Raw genomic sequence first — 19,319 nt, forward strand, 5'->3', positions numbered from 1 at the left:
AGGCAGATGTCCATCGAATTATTGATCTTATCTTTCTTGATTTTTTTTTTTGGGTCAAATTGGTCTAGGCCCCAAAAGTCAGTAACAATATCCCTCACAAACATCAATTTCTTCTTCCCCCCTTATTTGTTTGTTATGCTCGTTTTATTTTTTAATTGTTGTTAGGAAGGAAACTTAGCTCCTGTTTCGCCATAAATTTTGGCAATTTTTATTCAATTTTTTTTTTGAAAACATTATTTGTTCATAAGATCAATTCTTGAAAAAATATTGAATTTTTATTAAGCTCCTAAAAAATGGTTTAACGTAGTTTTTGGGTAAATTTTTTTTATACACTCACAAAGCTTCAATTTTTGTTTCAAATAAAATGCATGTGTAAACACATTCTTAACTTTCAAAAATTATTTTTTAATGTAACTTTAAATTTTTTTAAAAAAAGTTTTAATCAAATTTATGTCCAACGCTAGCTTACTATATTCAGCATTTGAGAGTAGGGAAAGACAATTCTGAAAATTAATCTCGAAATTTACCCATTTTAGTAACATCCTTTTTTCACCTACCCATTTGAGTAAACTAGTAAATTTCCAAACTAGTGTAAAATTGAAAAGTAAATTTCCCCGAGAGATGGAATGTACTACTCCGTGGTGAATCTGTTTGATTGGGCACGGAGTTTAAATAAAAAATAAGATTTTTGGAATTTGTGGTCCTAAACAAGTCCAAATGGGACCCAGAGTATTTGTGTGATTATAAAAACTTCTCATTAAAGATAAAGTTGTAACTTTAAGCTAAATTATTACCAAATTTAGAAAGGGTTCATTCTTTTTGGAACGGACCAAAAAGAAATAGTTTCACATAAACGTAACACAGGAGTAACTAATTAACGAAATTACTCAAATACCCCCTGCGGACTTCCCCACCAAGCCCGAGAGCTGCAACTTTGAGTATATCTCACTCTCAGTAGGGTTGCAGCAGATAAACGCCACCATCTCCGTTCTACCTTCTCAATTCAGCCTCACTCTCTAGAACCTTCGCTGTTCAACAATGGGCGCGTCGCTTCCTCCTAAAGAGGCCAACCTCTTCAAACTCATCGTTGTAAGTTCTTCGATTCTCTCACAAAAAAAATTGTTTTTTAATGGAGGCTTGTAGGTCGTATTTACTTTAATTCAATTCCTTTGTCTTCTTTCTTCCAGTTAAAAATCTAGTTTTTATGCTAAATTACTTCATTGACTGATTTACTATGACGATTGCATTTGTATCTGTCGATGCTGTTTATTGAGTTCTGACTTTATAAGAGCAGGTAGCATTTGAGTTGCAATGCTAAATTAGGAATCGTAGTGTAATCGTGAATTTGAACTTGCGCTGGCGATTTTTAATATGGTTTTGTGCTGGGCAAATATGGATTCATTTGGTCCAAAATACCTGTTTTAGAGGAATTTCTACTATACTGACTAGGCATGTCAGTACTATGAGGATTCATGATAAATTGACTCCTTTCATGCTAATTTTCAACCTACCACAATCCTCCTCCTTTATCCATCCAAGAAATTTATAAGTTGAGTAACAAATGAAGCTCAAGATGTTTCTTAAGGTCTAGAATCACATGCATGGTTGTGGACTGAGGAGTTGGTGCAAATCTGCTCGACAAAAAAGAGAGTGGCATATGAAGTTACTACCAACACAAGAAGGCGATTCACAAAGCTTGGATTATCTTAGACGACTTATACCGAAAGTTATGGATACGGAAAGGGAAGAAAGAAAATGTATTAGCTTGGACTAAACTAAGTTAAGTGTACTAAGGAATATTCTTAATAAGTTTTGACAGGAGACAGCTGAGATCAACCTTATTAAAATAAAAAAGAGATACAGATCAAAGAGAGATTGAGAGGCTATTTTGATTAATTTCTCAATACAAGTGTTGATGATTTTTTTTTTTTTTTTGCCAATTCTAATACATCCAGGATAGGCGAAATATATGTATATATACGGAAAAAACCTTAGCTATATTCGTGGAGTTAGATGTGTGAAAAAGAAGCTGTTCCAATGGAAAGACCTTTCCGCTCTCAACCACGAGATTACAAATCATCAAGGGAGTAAAGAGGGAAACAACCATTTTTGACGCCTGGATAGGGTGGTGTATCGTTTTCATATTACAATAAGAGTAAATGATGACACGAAGAGTATGAAGTTTAGAACATAAGAATAAAGGGATATATTTTTAAAGTTATGCAAACTATAGTGGTGCTAAACTCAAGAGTCATAAAATGAAACTTTAGGCAAAAGTATGAAAGCATATACCAGGGACATTCATCAAAAGCCAGTTCACTTTTGTGCCTGGTGATCTAGAATAGGTGCTAATTTTTGCTAGAAGGATTGGTCGTAATGCGAATTTAAGATGGATGTGCGGTCGTGATGATTGGACAAGGTTATAAATGTTAAGATCAGACAGCGTGCAAGTCACACACATTGAGGACAAACATCACTTGAGATGGTTTCACCATGTTCGGGGTAGACCTTCAATTATGCCAATTAGTAGGTGAGATAGTATGATGATTGAAGGTGATAAAAGGGAACAAAGTAGACTTGAAAATCACATTGAAGGAAAGTTTTTCAAAAGATCTACATCCTTTTTTTTTGTTGTTCTGGATAAGTAGAAAGACCTACAGTTTCTAGATTTGAAAGCAAGTTAGGATTAAGGCTTTGTTGTTGTTACTTCTTAGATTTACATTAAGTAGGGGTAGGTATGAGCTTGAGATTTAAAGAACTCTTGAACTACAGATTAATCACCAATATTGTAATGAATTAAGTTATAATATAGCCGAATAAATAGGGTATGTATACCTTATCAAGAATATATAGAGGATCTATATTGACGAAAACCAACTTTTTCAATTATTTTTTAAATATATTTAGTGTAAAAATGTGATAGATAGTACTTTGCATGTGGTTTTCAAACATATACTTTTATCTCCAAAGTTAGGAGTCCTTGTCCGAATTCATGTTAAAAATTAGAAAAAGGAGAGAATATTTGCTTGTGTATGCTGAGTAATTTTGGAAGGGAAGGAATCAGAAATGTTTTAAGAGTGAGAAGGAGAACGTAAACCGGCTAAAATTTAGTGTTTCTCTATTGATATTTCAGTGTAAAATGCAATTGTATATGATGTGGATAGCATACAAGACTTCCTGTTACCTCATCTAGTCTAGATAGGAACTGAATTTTCGCCTGTTATAATTTCAGAGCACAAGCTTAGGCTACTTTTGATTAATAAAACTTTTTTCTTATCTATCAGAAAAAAATCACACAGAAAGTTAGATGCTTTGACTTGTATCCTAAATCCAGTCTTTTCTTTTGGGTTGTGACGGAAGGAATACTTACTTTATATAGTAAGATTTGACATATAATCTTTTTCGTACTAAATCATATGACTAACATTAACATGAAATATTCCAGTTAAATCATTATGACTTGTGTACATATTACAATGTCCAACCTTTTTTTTCTCTTCTAATTTCGTTATTACTGAATGGCCAAAACATGACTAATTTGGAGTCGAATTTCTCAATTGCTACAGAAATCGTATGAGACAAAGCAGTATAAGAAAGGTCTGAAAGCTGCTGACACTGTTCTCAAGAAATTTCCCGACCATGGAGGTATGTACAATTCTACTTGGTGCACATCTGGATTAAAAATCATAAAACGTTAGATAGAAATATCAGTTTGTTTGGTTTTTGCTCCTTCAACTGTAAAAGCCAATGTGTACCGTTTTAGGGTTGATAGATTGAGTTACTTGCTTCATGAAGTATTGCATTCTTCTCGTAGTGGAAGTGCCTGAAAGCAGTGATACATGAATCACTGTCTGGGAGAAGCGACGAGTTTTTTTTGGTATCAAATATAAAACACCTATCAAGATAACTTAATTGAGTGCTGCAGTTTCCTCTTCTTTTGCTTGCGTTAATGATATCAAGGTGATGGAGGGACACAATCAACAGCCTCCACTTCCTTGTATTATTGGAGCCAATAAATGCATAACTAGTTATAGTCAAATCTTCTAGTCTGAACTGCTGTGGCTATGTCAAGGTTGGCTTGATATTCCATGGCTAGTATGTTACCTACAGATAGTTTAGTTGCATTGCTTCTTATAGTGGGACTGAGTTAGTGTCCTTAATCAAGAGGAGATTATAGAGTAAAACCAAAGGCTGAGTATGGGAGATGAACTAATCTCTGGATCTCTATTTCTGCATTCAAATATGATATGGCTAACTCTTTGAATTCTATTTCTGCATTCAAACATGTGTTCTTTGCCTTTTTTTTCCCTTCTATTTATTTTGATTGATAGTGAATCTACATTATTCGGAAACAGCCTCTCTACCCCATCGGGGTAGAGGTAAGGTCTGCGACTCTGCGTACACACTACCCTCCCCAGACCCCACTTGTGGGACTATACTAGGTCGTTGTTGTTGTTGTTGTAGTGAATCTACATTATCTTTTGAATGCTTTTGCATATTCAGTAATTTGATTAATAATCAAAGATATATATTGTGTAAAAGGCTTTAAGCTCCGCTCAAAACTCCAATTGGCAAGGGTGTTCCTGAATAACAACCGTTTCCATTTTTAATTGGTCCTTGGCAAGTTAATTTGTAATCTGTAAATAGATGAAGTATTGCAACCTTACTTTTCCCTGGTAAGTATGATGGATAACAAAATATATATGAAACCATAGGCAATATGCATGCCAAATGAAATTTATCCTTATATATTTTAGATCAGTTCTTCAAACTCTCACTTTAAGACCATTTTTCTGCTGGATGTGAAGTAATCAGGATGAGCTTGAGTAAAGTAGCACTAGTTCTTGTATTCTTGTATCTTAATGACTGTCCTTTTTTCTGAGACTTTCTAAGTTATTTGCTGTCATTTTACTTAATGATCTGGTTACAGAAACTCTAGCAATGAAAGGATTAACGCTGAATTGCATGGACCGCAAATCAGAAGCATATGAACTTGTCCGACTTGGATTGAAGGTAGAGTTAATTTAGTTCCCTTTTTTCTCTTAGGAATGGAAAGTTCCTAGTTTAACTTCTACTGTTATGTGTTATGTATATCAGGGTTAACTGCCCTTCTCTTTGCAGAATGACCTTAAGAGTCATGTTTGTTGGCATGTTTATGGTCTACTCTACCGGTCTGATAGAGAGTACCGTGAAGCAATTAAGTGCTACCGCAATGCCCTTAGAATTGATCCAGACAACATTGAGATATTACGTGATCTATCTCTTTTACAGGTTGGACTCATCTTAATAACATTCTTCTTTCCCTTCTGAGAATTTGCCTGCACTTAAGATGTTTTTCATTCAAGGTCATCAGGCTAAGCCTCATATCATGGTTGCTAAAGATTAGAGTTATATTGCATCTCAATCGCATATCTTAAACTGTCGTTAAATAGCTGCTCCCCAATGAGCAAGTCACAAGAATTCATAAGAAGCTTTCATATAAAAGGGAGGCGGATAAAGAATTTGCCTTAGTTTCTGCTTAACCTTTTCTTTTGTCTGGTTTTGAGCTTGCACATACAATTGAAGCACATTTATCGTTATTGTCTCATCGCTGATGTGTATCTGGAGCATTGGATGGCACTGTCACTGTATACCCTTCACCAGCAAGTGGATTAAGAGGGTTGCTTATGCTCGTAAAGTTATAATGTCTTAGCATTCATGCAAATCCTATTTCTTGTGTTCCGTGCTTAAAGCTGTATTATATTTCATCATGTGACATTCATGTGGTATATTCTCTTGGATCACTTGCTTAATGCTTCTTATGTCATGGATCCGACGATCCCAGTAACTTTTGGCATTCCAAATTAAGCTGCAGCCCTGGCATTAAAGGTTCCTTCTATGCTGTTGTAAGCTTCAATTGTTCCGGGTCCTTGATATCATAATTTTCTATGCCAAAGCGTTTTTTGCATGGTTAGCATCTAAAAATTTGGTTAGATTGGTGAGCAAGAGCTTTTTTTGTATAGTGTAGCAGCTCTGTTATTTTACTTCTGTCACGTTCATTATGTTTTGTTTTCATTTTCCATTGGCGTGCTTCTTTGTCCAACTTATGGGTTATGCGTATTCTTTGCAGGCACAAATGCGTGACTTGTCAGGTTTTGTTGAAACGAGACAGCAACTGCTCACTCTGAAACCAAATCATCGCATGAATTGGATTGGCTTTGCTGTTTCTCATCATTTAAACTCCAAGTAACTTGCTCTACTATTATAGAAATAGCTAGTACAACTGGTAGATGTGTGTTTTTCTCCTGGCGATTCTCTATATTGATGTCTGATGCAAATCTAGTTGAGGAGTTGCAGAACTGCTGCATTACACAGTGATTTTGTGTGTGAGATGTGGGACATCCATATTGGGGAATTTGATTTAGTTTGCATTTGAAATAGAGTATGACTGATTGTTGGCAGTGATCTGACTCCTTAGTTTGTCATTTTCTTTTCCCTTTTTTTCAACTATGGTTGTAGGCCATAGTCGCACATTGCAAATGTTTAGGATAAGATTAGTTTACTTCAGTAGAACAGAAATATTTGTTTACTTCAGTGATTTTTTTTGGGGGGGGGGGGGTCTTGGGTGAGCGAACAGGAACAAAAGTTGTATTATCTGCTTACTTCAGTAGAACAGAAAAGCAAATGAGGTAATATTTGTTTACTCAGTAGAACAGAAAAGTTAACTCTTAGGTTTCGTGAAATTTGAAGATGCATGGCTTTTGTCCTTGTTATGTAGTCTCTCGAAGTGCTAATGGCATGGTTTTTTAGTAATAACCAGCCTCTTTAGTGGAGAAACAGTAAATAGAACTATTATTAATTGCTGAGAGGCATCACAAGAATTGGAGTTTGGTATATTCTAATGGAATAATGTGAAGATATTGTGCGATCAAATCATGTGATCTTCTGTTGCTGTTCCCTTGCCTGAATATGCTTAGTTGCTTACAATTGTCCCGTGCTGGTGGTAATGGTACTGTATCTTTTTGTTTCCGTTAGACTGTTTTATAATGGATGTTGCATTTCAAAAAGTAACATTGACTTTTAACATCAACCCGCATTTCATTTTGTTGTATGTTAGTGGATCAAAAGCTGTTGATATCCTTGAGGCATATGAAGGGACTCTTGAAGATGATTATCCTCCAGAAAATGAACGGTGTGAACATGGAGAGATGCTTCTATACAAGGTAACAATCTGCTGGGAGTATCTATCTCATGCTTCTGGTGATTTTGTTCTTGCTAATTTTTCATTTATTTGGGAACAATGGGAAGTGTGTTTGATTAGTGCAATACATATACCAGTGCTGTTCTGCTGCTCGATACCACCTAGGATTTGTACCTTGAGGCTTAAAATTTCCAGCAAGATTAATGTACTTTTATTTATTACTGCCCAAAATGAGCTGGAATCTCATGAGAATAGTTTTTTGGGATGGTGCTTTCCAGCGCCCTACTGTCAGCATGCTGAAGGTTTTTCCTTCAACCAACACATCTGGTTCAATTTTGGCTCATTGTAGTGCTAGTTTAGCAACACATTCCGAAAGCCTGACCCTGAGATACATAATTAATCATTAAAAACTGACTCTGGATAAATGGTTATTTCCTTGTTTTCTGATATAGTTCTATTCAAAAAACCTGAAAGGCCCTCAGCTCCTGTAAAATGTTTTTGGATAAAAGCTGCTATGCATAGCTGTGAAATTAAACATGAAAAACCATTCACTTGCTTTACTTAAACACCCACAAGGAACTAATTTCGAAGATCTTCCTGATTTTGACATTTCTGCGTCCTGCTTGAGGTTATAAGTAGAATTTGGGGTTTGAACTAATTTTCGTCAGGTTATGCCTATTTAAACGAGACTTCACTGGTCTTATTTCAATTAAATTACAATTGCTTTTCAACTCTTTAATATGTGAAACAAATTACTACTTTATGTGGTGATTTATGCATTTTGCAAGTTAGACCAATGAACGCCTTTTGTTTTTGGAGCACTTTGTTATCAACTGCCTTAAGAATTATCTTATTTTTGTTCTGAAAGCTTCAACTTCACTTGGTTGTAATCTGTTTCAGATCTCTCTGTTGGAGGAATATGGTTTTCTTGAGAGGGCCCTTGAAGAGTTGCACAAGAAAGAGTCTAAGATTGTAAGTTCATATAATGCAGTCTTAAAGAAATCAGTTTGAAGTTACACCCGGATGTTGACTTTATTATGCCACAATAGGTTGACAAATTGGGCTACAAGGAGCAAGAGGTTTCACTTCTTTTGAAGCTTGGCCGCTTTGAAGAAGGTGAAAGATTATTCAGAGTGCTGCTCTCAATGAATCCTGACAATTACAGGTGCATTATTATCTCAGTTTGTTTGTCATAAATTACTGAGACGTTTCGGTGATGCTGTATATAATTATAAATTCATTTTTACAGGTAACCTGTAATTTTCTCTGTGTGCACATCTTTTCGCTTATTCTAGGATTAGGTCGTTCTTTGGTTAATAAATCAGTATTCATTTTGGTGCTCTTTCCTGTAAATTCTGATAAGTAGAAGGAATCTTCATAATTAGTTTTCTGCTGTTTAATGCAAAATGATAAGAGCGAACTCGAGTTTTCATATTTCTGTGTATGTAAGGTGTTTTTTGAGAAAGATAACAGTTTTATTTGAATATTTAGCACAAAGTCTGTGCTAAGAGCCGACGAGCGCAAAACACAACACGAAATTATTGCTCGCTAGTCAAAGATAGTATAGTTTAATTATCGTCTCCACAGGGATTGTATTTGAACAATGTTTGAATAATCTTCCTTTAATTACTATCCAGGGAAATTAACACTTGATTGGAATGATTATCAACTATAAGTAACTACTAAAATTTAAGCAATTATCAATTGATCACGGAAGACAAGAGTTGAGTAACACAAAAATATCAGTAAGAGAAATAAGGGTAATTGACTAGACATGTGCAAGACACTTGACTCGGGATCCAATTCTTGAAGTAGTTCACTCTATAATACTATTGATTCTCGCGAATTTACCAGATAATTAGATTACACTTGAAGTTAAGGTTGCTCTTTCGATTAAACGTTAATCCCCAGAAATAATCCAATTGAAGCACTATGAATACTTGCTATGAACATAATGATGGTTTTAGTCTAAAGGATAACTTCTCACAAATATTTTCCTATTTTCTGGTTCGATTAATAATTCAAAAGACTCTTTCGATTACCTAGTTGAATCACGAACTTAAACTAGAGCTTAAGATGTAAAGAAATTCAATATGAAACTCTTCTTTCGATTAAGGAAAATAATGAACCGACTTCACAATATAATTCAGAACTCCATCAACTAAGTCAAACAATTGTCAAGAATCGAATCCCTAACAAATTATCAATACACTATATCTGTCAACACCCTATGGGAAAACTACTCCATAGCAATGGAAAAAGTCATCTCAATGAGGTTTAAAGACATAGAAAACATCAATTGATTAGATACAAACTCCCGTATTGCACCGATCGTTGGTTGAAATCTTGGTGAAATCTCGTGTCTTCTTGCCTTAGTTGCTTCCCAAATCTTTCGTAGATCAAAAGTCCTTTCAAATACGTGTTGTCATTGTATTTATACCAAGTAGGAACGAGCCCGGACGAAACTACCCTCTCTAAGAAAATGCACAGACGCGACGCGCCACGCAGCGCACCATCCACCGTGCCTGTGAGACTTATCAGAGGGCTTGTCCAATGTCAAACTCTGCTGCCGTTTTCTCTGATTCGTTTCCGCCTCACGTTATAGCTTTTGGAGCTTTAAATCCAAAGCACAATCCTTTCCCATTCTCTGTGCTTGTCTTCCATTATTAGTTTATGTCTCTTTCCTTATGCTTCATCATTACATAATTATTGGTCCCACCAAAATGACTTGCAATTTTACATCTAGTAACAATGAAGCCACCGTTGAATGTACATGTTCCACATCTCAACAGCTTCCATTATTTCTCTTACTTCTTCACTTCCTGGTTTGCGTTCAACTTGTCATCTTTTGATCAGCTTTCATCCAAACTTGCTCCTGCACATAAGAAACACCTAATTAGTATAAATTCTTTACTTTTAAGCTCAAACACAATTAAAATATAGCAAATAATAGGCTTTCATATTTCTAGCCTACCATCAAGAGCCATCTTTACAACTTACAAAAAGCAAAAAGCCCCAAGAGTAAATTTTTGTTCTTCTTACGAAGATTTTATAATGCCCAACAGAGATTCTATGTCATTTACAAACTCACCTTTGCACCAAAAATAAAACAGAAGTAGGCAATTCATTGGCTTATTGTGTCTTTTTGTCCTTTATAAATGGAGATCAAAGTAACCAATATAATTTGGAAGGTTGTTTCAGCTAATGATTCAAGGTCCAGTTCTCAAGCAATGTGTTGAAGAAACTTGTTATCTAGTTGTTTTCTTCTTTTAACTTCAAGTTACCTTTGAGTTAGACACATATTGCTGGTGCAATGGATGAGCTGTTAGGAGTGCCAGAACTACCAATAATATTTTAGGATTTTTCAAAGAAATAGTAATTTTTTTTAAAGGCACGGTGATCTTTTCTGGTACCTCAGGTTTGTCATGACATTTTTATGCCTTCCACAGTTGTTGTATACAAGGTACAAGGTACAAGAAGGAAAAGAAGCTAATCGTTGCATTCCGTTCTCTTCCTTTTCTTCCTTCTGAACCTGATCTGGGGTGATGCTCCATGTATTTAGTCCTACTTTCTAATGCTCTTGCCTTGGCCTTTTCTTTGTTGTTTTCTTAATCACATGCATGTGTCTTTCTTGTCATTTTGACCTTTCTCTTTTCTGTGGATGGACATAGATGGTTAGCTCCTCTTTTACCGAAGCTGAAGAATGAACTGTACCTGTAATATGTTCTTTCTTTAACTTTCAGATACTACGAGGGGTTACAAAGATGTCTGGGACTGCATTCTGAAAAAGGGCAGTATAGTTCTGATGAAATTGATAAGTTAGAATCTTTGTACAAGTCACTTGCCCAGCAATATAGTAGATCCTCTGCCGTAAAGGTAACGTGTGCTTTATCCTGCCTACTCTCAAGATAATAGCTGTCTAGCTCTGTCCAATAATCATTGAATTTATTCTGTTGCCAATGATTGTTGGGCAGTGGCTATTTTTTCTTTTCCATATCCTGTCGAATCGTTTTAAGGAAGTTCCTTAATTATATTTGCTGTCAGCAAAGTACTGTGTATATTTTGTGATAGCTGATCTTGTTACCTTGCTTTGTTGTCTCTTTGGACCTTATTACGGTTGAAGTATAAGCTATACTCTCTCATGATTACTGTTTTTCCTTTTTAAAATGTTAAAAGGACATTAACAGATTTCCTGTTTCTGTCTTCAGCAACTTGACATGCAAACATCTTATTACTAGTCTATCACCATTCTTACCTGTTGCAATCTTGTGGAAATATCATAAGCATCCGCAGTGAACTTTCTTTTCCTATTTCTTTCAGAGAATTCCACTTGATTTTCTCAGAGATGACAAGTTTCGGGAGGCAGCAGAGAGTTATATTCGACCTCTTCTAGCAAAGGTACTTACTGGCTAAAATACTTTTTGGTCTCCGTGGTCTTTAGAGCTAAGCTGACATGTCTTTTGGTGATGAATATCTAGGGTGTTCCTTCGTTGTTTTCTGATCTTTATCCATTGTACAATCACCCTGGCAAGGTTAGCTTATATCTTCCTTCATGTACTATTACGGGGGATGCATGGGTTTATTATGTTCCTGCTTATTTTGGTGTTTGAAATTATTTGTGTATCTGTTACAGGCCAGTATTTTAGGTGAATTGGTTCTGAGGTTGGAGCAGTCAATTAAGACTACTGGTGGATATCCCGAGAGGTAAGCAAAGTCTGTCTGTACTTACCGATGCGTGTTGCACTTATTGCATGTCACATAAACTCATAATAGGCTTAACCAAACTGCTGGTCAAACCGAATAAACCATTTACCATGAGTTGATTTATTGTTTATTTTGCCCCCTTTATCTTATTTGATCAGTAAGAAGTTCTCATTTGCTTTTCTTCTTGCACTACCTTGACCTTCTTGAGACCAGTTCAGGGTTGGACGCTAGTTTATAGGTTTCTTATTACTAGGTAAATTCAGGTTACATTTTTTACTTTAAAGAGCTGCAATAAATAATTCATTTTTTGCTAGTTTCAGGCTAAGAGATGAATATATGTGTGTGTGTGTGACCAAAATCAAAGTGATTCTCATGATAAAATTGCATGTATCACAATAAAACTTCAACATCAGAGCTGATTTCTCAAATTTGACTAATGCACTCTCAATACTATCTATCAGAAACAACCTCTCTTCCTTCATAAGGTAGGGGTAAGGTCTGCGTACACATTACCCTCCCCAGACCCCACGTGTGGGATTGCACTGAGTTTGTTGTTGTTGTTGCACTCTCAATACAACTTCAAGAAATGAATTTTGAGGAGCTACTATTTATTTTTTCATGCATGATTATTTGGTTTTCTTATCCTTTATCACGCTCTCAATCTCTTCTAGCAATCAAACTAGATGCTCTTTGATTCCATTGAGATCAACTTAAGGGTATTCAGTCTTAGAATTCTACAAGGTGTAATCAGTGCTTACCTTGATGCTATGGTTTCTGTGGATTTTGATTCGTTTATTTATATATTTATATGTTAGAATATACTCTTCTACTCTACATGTAACATTATTCTCCCTGCTGCAGCGAGGGAAAAGAGCCTCCTTCAACACTTATGTGGATATTATTTTATTTGGCTCAGGTTTGCTCACATCTTCCATAAATATTCAGAGCTTTCATGTCCATTTCTTTGTTCCTTTTCACCTTCCTTATTGCTGAAAAACTTTCTTGCTGCAGCATTATGATAGATGTGGACAGTATGACATTGCTCTTATAAAAATTGATGAGGCAATAGAACACACTCCTACTGTTATAGATTTATACTCTGTAAAGGTATATTTGCTCATCTATTTTATCAAAATATTTTCTAATCTGTCATAATTCGTTCCTGTTGCTGTTACCATTTGTTTGTTGACTTTGATATTTGGCAATATCCCTGGTAAAATCCACCCACACACTATCTATTAAGTACTAGTTTATCAAGAAAAGTTCCTCTTTTCATGTGTCTAATTAAGTTCTACTTGTATTTGGACTTTGGTTCTCTCTGACACAGAGCCGCATAGTAAAACATAGTGGTGACTTGGCTGCTGCTGCAGCATTGGCTGATGAAGCCAGGTGTATGGATCTTGCGGATCGCTATATTAACAGTGAATGCGTTAAGCGTATGCTTCAGGCTGATCAGGTACAAAGCTTTGTTATGTTCGTTTTCTTTAATTTTATCTCTCTAATCGTTGCTGGTAATTTTCAATTTCTATGCATTTTTCCTATATTTGTCTTTTCATTTCTTTATGCTGGATGTATTTGAAGGTAGCATTGGCCGAAAAGACGGCTTTATTATTCACAAAAGATGGGGATCAACACAACAACCTTTACGATATGCAGTGCATGTGGTAAGTCTCTTCACAAAGCTTGATCATGATCTGCTTGGGTTTGTGATCCTTTTAGCAGCTTTTGTTTGATGAATATTTGAAAAGGTATGAACTGGCATCTGGGGAAAGTTATCTGCGCCAACGCGAGCTTGGACGGGCCTTAAAGAAATTTCTGGCAGTGGAAAAGCATTATGCAGATATCACAGAGGACCAATTTGATTTTCATTCTTATTGCTTAAGGAAAATGACACTACGCATGTATGTGGAAATGCTGAAATTTCAAGATCGGCTCCATTCACATGCTTATTTTCGCAAAGCAGCAAGTGGTGCTATCAGGTACTGATTTTGACTTCGCTAAAATTGTCAGAGGTTTGGATCTTCAGGAACCTTGGATTTTTAATTTGTTCTGCTATTATTGACCTTGATTTAGCTGTTTTGCTATCTTCCCTTGAAATTTACGAAGTATTCCTATGAAAGACATTTGCCAATCTGGTTACTGGAACGATTCTGCTCAGTATACACATTTTGTCCTAGGTGGTCTACTAGCTCACTTAATGTTTCTGTGACTCAAGCTTATTATGTTTCCTTGGGCATCTTTGATTCAGTTGTTATTGACCTTGATTCAGTTATTGTGTTATCTTCCTTTGAAACTTGTGTTTGGATAGACATTTGCTAATCCGATAACTGAAATGATTCTGCTTAGTATCCATGTTTTGTCCTAGATTGTCGGCTAGTGTACTGAACGTTTCTCTGAGTGAAGCTTATTATGTTTCCTTGGGCATCCTTTTGCTTGTAATTAGATGTTACCTGAGGCTGTATGATTGTCCTCCAAAGTCAGCAGCTGAAGAAGATGACGAGATGTCTAAGTTGCCTGCCTCTCAAAAGAAGAAATTAAGGCAAAAATTGAGGAAAGCGGAGGCCCGAGCTAAGAAAGTACTCAAATTGCTTCCTATTGCTTTTGAAAAATTAACTTAGTGTGAAGTGACTTAGTCTTTTGCATGCTTTTAGGATGCAGAAGTTAAAAATGAGGAATCAAGTTCCACTTGCGTTGCAAAATCGGGGAAGCGCCAGTTGAAGCCTGTAGATCCTGATCCACATGGTGAAAAATTGGCTCAGGTACTTTTTGTTTGTAACGTGCTGTCACATCTTCTACGCATGGTGAATTTGGACTTCATAAACTCCAGTCTGATATATGCACAATATGACACAATAAGTAGTGCTGTATGACCCTAGTGATGTTACAAGACACTCGAAATGATTTTATATGGAGTCTAGTATGCTGAGGAATAACTCCATCACCATTTGAATTTTTACTTTCCATGAAAATTGAGTTCATGAAACTGAGTGGTTAACGTCGTATATCTGTGAGGTCATGTTAAATATTTGGAGTCTATGTTTCCAATAAAATGGGTGGAACAAATCTTTATTAATTTGAGGCTATTCCAAATTTTGCATATTTTGATTGAATAAAATCTTCTCAATACCGAGAAACCTTCAGATTGAAGATCCTCTGGCCGAAGCTACGAAGTACCTGACGCTGCTCCTTACGCACTCGTCTGATTGCTTGGAGACACATTTACTGTCGTTTGAAGTAAACATGAGGAAACAGAAAATCTTGCTTGCCTTGCAGGTAAGGTCCTTTGTAACTCAACAGTTAGAAAAGTTCCTCTTCCATTTTACTCAAATTTCTATCCATTTATATATCATTTTGTATGGTATATCTTTGCCGGGTACTGGTTCCAGTGCATTTTAGCGGGCTTCTTGAATTACCACCCTTTTCTTTTTTCTGGTGTAATTATCCATCTAATGCTCTATCAGGATTCGTCCTTTCCTTTCTGTATGACCATTTATAAACGTTCTCTTTGATTTTTATCTTTTCCAGGCTGTAAAGCATCTGGTGAGGTTGGATGCAGATAATCCAAAATCTCATCTCTGCTTGGTATGTTTACCTTGTTTAAGACTTTTGAATAATGTTTTCTGCAGTAGTGTAGATTATATTCGTTTGCCTCGCCAACTGTTTGTACTGGGTTCAAATTCTTGTTGAACTCTTTGCAACTCTGAGGATTCTACATCTTTCTTGATATAGAATGTGATCTCTTGCAGATAAAATTCTTCCATAAAGTAGGAGCATTGCCTGCTCCAGTAACTGACGCTGAAAAACTTGTGTGGCGTGTCTTAGAAGTCGAGCGACCTACCTTTAGGTTCCCTTGAACCATCCACTTTCCGTCTATCTTTGACGTTTTAGATATTCATTTATTAGACAGTGATTTATCCTTGTTATTAGACTGAGTTACCTATTTGTTTCTGTTGGCTTTTTCAGTCAGTTGCACGAGAAATCTCTAATTGATGCAAACAATATTTTCCTTGAAAAGCATCGAGGTGCATTTTCGGCTGGCATTAATGGATTTGACATTCTCGGTCCATGTTTCAGTTGCAAAAGAATGACTTCCTTTGTTGTATGTGTGCAGAATCATTGATGCACAGGGCTGCAGTGGCTGAGTTGATGTATGTTCTGGAACCAAACAAGAAGGCTGAGGCTGTCAAGTTAATTGAAGACTCGGTTAATGATCTTGTTTCTTTGTAAGGACTTGCAGTACTGGAAATTAATTAGCAGTCTATCACATACATAGCTCTCTCTGTTATCAAAACTTTAAGGGTTCTGTTTTAACTTCTCTCCAAATTATTAGAGATGGAGACCGAGGAGCTGATAGTACATGGAAACTGAAAGACTGCATCTCACTTCACAAACTCCTGGAAACAACCTTTAATGACCATGATGCTGCATTGAGTAAGTTATTCACTCTTTGCCATCTCATACTGTTCTGATTCTTCATATCATGCATGCTATTCTTATTTCGTTAGAAGATAAAAAAAATACATACATAACATTTCTGCAATCTTAATGGGGCAAACTAAATTAGCCACTCATTTTGTTTTGGATTTTGTGACCAATACACCTTTGTGGCTTGAAAAACGATACAGTCCATGTCAAACTGCTAAATTTTAGAAAGTGAGTGCTTTTGTTCTGTTCCTGTTCATTTATGTTTTTTTGCAGAGATGTTTCCTTTTTGCTCTATTCCGATTCTTCCATCTTTTTAAAGAGATTTTTTTTATGGTTCTTTAAGAAAGATAGAGGAGAGTTCAAATTAATTCATCCTAGGTCAGATGGGACATGCATCGTTGACTCGATAGACATTTAGCACTTGACTGGTCATATTCATGTTTCTCCTTAATGTTCTGCACCATGAAAATCATGGGTTTGTTATGGGACATGCATATCATTGACTTGATAGACATTTAGCACTTGACCAGTCATATCCATATTTCTCATTGTTGTTCCACAGCATGAATATCAGGGTGTTGGTGGTATTCTCTAGCATCACGAACATTTACGAGATTTTAAGTCAAGATAACTGCCCCCCCCCTCCAGTTTATCTCCCTGAACTTTAGCATTGAAATAGGAGTAAACTTCTAAAAGGTGCATGTTATTCGAGGAAGTTGGCCGACACCTCATTCGCATTCCATCTGATTGGAATTATTTGGCCCGTTTTGGGAACATGCTTCTTTTTTTGTTTCCTCTTATCTGCATTTTGGTATTATATTAAACGCTTAATTATCCAACAAACTATTCTTAGTAGTAAATTCAACCTCGTGCTAGTCAATTGTGGCCATCCAGGGTGGCAGCAGTGATAGATCACCCAAATTTGTTCATTTCAAATAAATACATCTTCAAATGTAAAAATGTCTTTTTTTTGTCTGCTTGTTTTCTCTGATTGATTTTAGGTATTTATAAACAATTACCCAAAGAGAAAAATCGGTAACTATCCCATTCCCATTAAGTGCGACACCTACAAGAAATGACTTTTAGCTGTAGTCGCAACTTCTTCAAGCCTTTATTCTACACACTGTTGTCTGAAGTTTAAGTGCTTCCTTATTACTTTACCAAAAGAGAGAAAATTAAGTTGAATACATGCTTATTCTTGTCTTTCATTTTTCTGTGTCTTTTAGTAATAGTATGTCCCTTCATCATTTTATGCCATTTTCATTAGGGTGTATGGGTCTTGAGTGATAGTTCGGTTATGCTACTTACCTATATGTGCTAACATTTTTTAGCAAAATGGAGACCCAAAATCCTCATTTTTGTTTGACAGACAATTACATTTGATAGTTAATAATTCTCTGGAGAGTGATGTGTTTGACGCACTCATGTAGGGTGGAAAGCGCGCTGTGCCGAATACTTCCCGTTCTCAACATATTTTGAAGGCATTCGTAGCTCAGTTGCTACACATCAGACACAGAAAACCCCTGAAAATGGAGTTGTCATCTTGAATTCTGGTGAAAATTGTGCTTTGCCTTCACCTAATGGGAGATTAGATAAGCTGGACAAACTGAAGGATCTACACATCTAATTGTCTTTCATGCTGAAGTAAGTTGTCCACAAGAGTACTGGAGAAGCTAACTGGAACCGCATGTTTAACCTCTGAGCGCCTACACACCAAATGCAAAGGTTCCAGTTGAATATATAAGGTCCTACCAGGGCTGTGGGACATCAGATGATTTTTTGCTTTGGATGGACGTCCTTTTGCAGCAGTTCTCCACCCATGGATTCAATTTTGTTGGCTTTATGTGTATATTTGATCTGATATTGTTATGATGGTATAGCATTCTCTGGTTGCTCAGGGTCTGGTAAGATACCAGAAAAAGAGTTTCTTTGGCAAAGTGCAATGCGATTTCAACAACTTACAGATTGAAGTGAGCTCTCCGGAGGTGTTTCAAGTTTGATCTTGTATACCACTAGCATAGACGTCTGCAAAGGCGTGTGTATTTTTCCATTTTGTCGAGCATTATTTCATGTATAAACGCAGTTCTATGTGAAATTTTTTGCATTAGTACTCAGAGTGAAAAATTGATAAGAGTTGCTGGGATGATGTTCCATGATTTGTTGGACAAATCGAAGGTCATAAGTCTGTCTATCCGAAGCTTTAACTAGACATAAGTTTCTTCTCCCTTTCTTGGTTTTGTGCGTGTTTTTTCTAGCCTGTTTTATGCGGTGTTTAGGTGGCTTGAGGCTCGAGCCTCGAGCAGATGCGCTCCATTTATTAATATTTTTTTGGTAATAAGGGTTGATATTATATTTTATATATAAGAGAAAATAAGAAAGAGTTATTACAAACTGGGATTTTCTAGCTCCGAGAGTTCTCGAACATTCCTCATTGGAAGCATGTAAACACATAGGGTGGAGGAGCTAAATTATGCAGGAGATGCAATGGTTGTTGGCCATCGGAAAGAGCTTAGTTCAAGCCAAACGTTGCCAGAGTGTCATTTCCATTTTTTAATATATAGAACACATTGCCTGAGTATCAGTTTCTTATTAAGGAATTAGATTTTGTGCCTTTGCTATCTGTAGCCTTGCATAAGTGCATGAACTGATGAGCAGTGAAAGGAGGGTCCTGGAAAATGGAACGATAAGAACAGAGCAACTTCCAAAGCTGGCCAAATTCAAAATTTAAACTTAATAGATTCAAGTTTCAAGTGTGTTTAAAATATGGATTCAAAAATTAATATGGTGAATTTAATTGATCTCATACTTTTTTTATTAAAACAACAACAACATACCCAGTAATATCCCACACTGTTGGGGTCTGGGGAGGGTAGTGTGTACGCAGATCTTACCCTACCTTGTGAGGATAAAGAGGATGTTTCCAATAGACCATCGGCTCAGGAAAGTATAAGCAACATATTAATGAAAATATAGACAAGAAGGGGCAGTACCAAAAGCCATATAAAAGTAG

The 19,319-nt window shown here is 36.2% G+C and overlaps 1 protein-coding gene across 1 annotated transcript; it reads left to right on the top strand.

The window, feature by feature from the left end:
- Positions 1-904: 904 nt before the first annotated feature.
- On the top strand, positions 905-18,534 carry LOC107799577 (N-terminal acetyltransferase A complex auxiliary subunit NAA15). The gene is made up of 26 exons (XM_016622742.2): positions 905-1,089; positions 3,567-3,645; positions 4,931-5,013; positions 5,122-5,271; positions 6,110-6,225; positions 7,097-7,202; positions 8,081-8,152; positions 8,230-8,345; positions 10,924-11,056; positions 11,501-11,578; positions 11,659-11,712; positions 11,814-11,884; positions 12,746-12,800; positions 12,896-12,991; positions 13,212-13,340; positions 13,466-13,548; positions 13,633-13,863; positions 14,328-14,460; positions 14,536-14,643; positions 15,026-15,157; positions 15,410-15,466; positions 15,631-15,728; positions 15,848-15,906; positions 15,996-16,107; positions 16,215-16,315; positions 17,740-18,534. Exons 1-26 carry the CDS (start codon positions 1,039-1,041, stop codon positions 17,934-17,936), a joined length of 2,700 nt encoding a protein of 899 aa, XP_016478228.2. The 5' UTR covers positions 905-1,038; the 3' UTR covers positions 17,937-18,534.
- Positions 18,535-19,319: the final 785 nt, after the last annotated feature.

The sequence above is a fragment of the Nicotiana tabacum genome, chromosome 8, assembly GCF_000715075.1.
Source record: "Nicotiana tabacum cultivar K326 chromosome 8, ASM71507v2, whole genome shotgun sequence".
NCBI lineage: Eukaryota > Viridiplantae > Streptophyta > Magnoliopsida > Solanales > Solanaceae > Nicotiana > Nicotiana tabacum.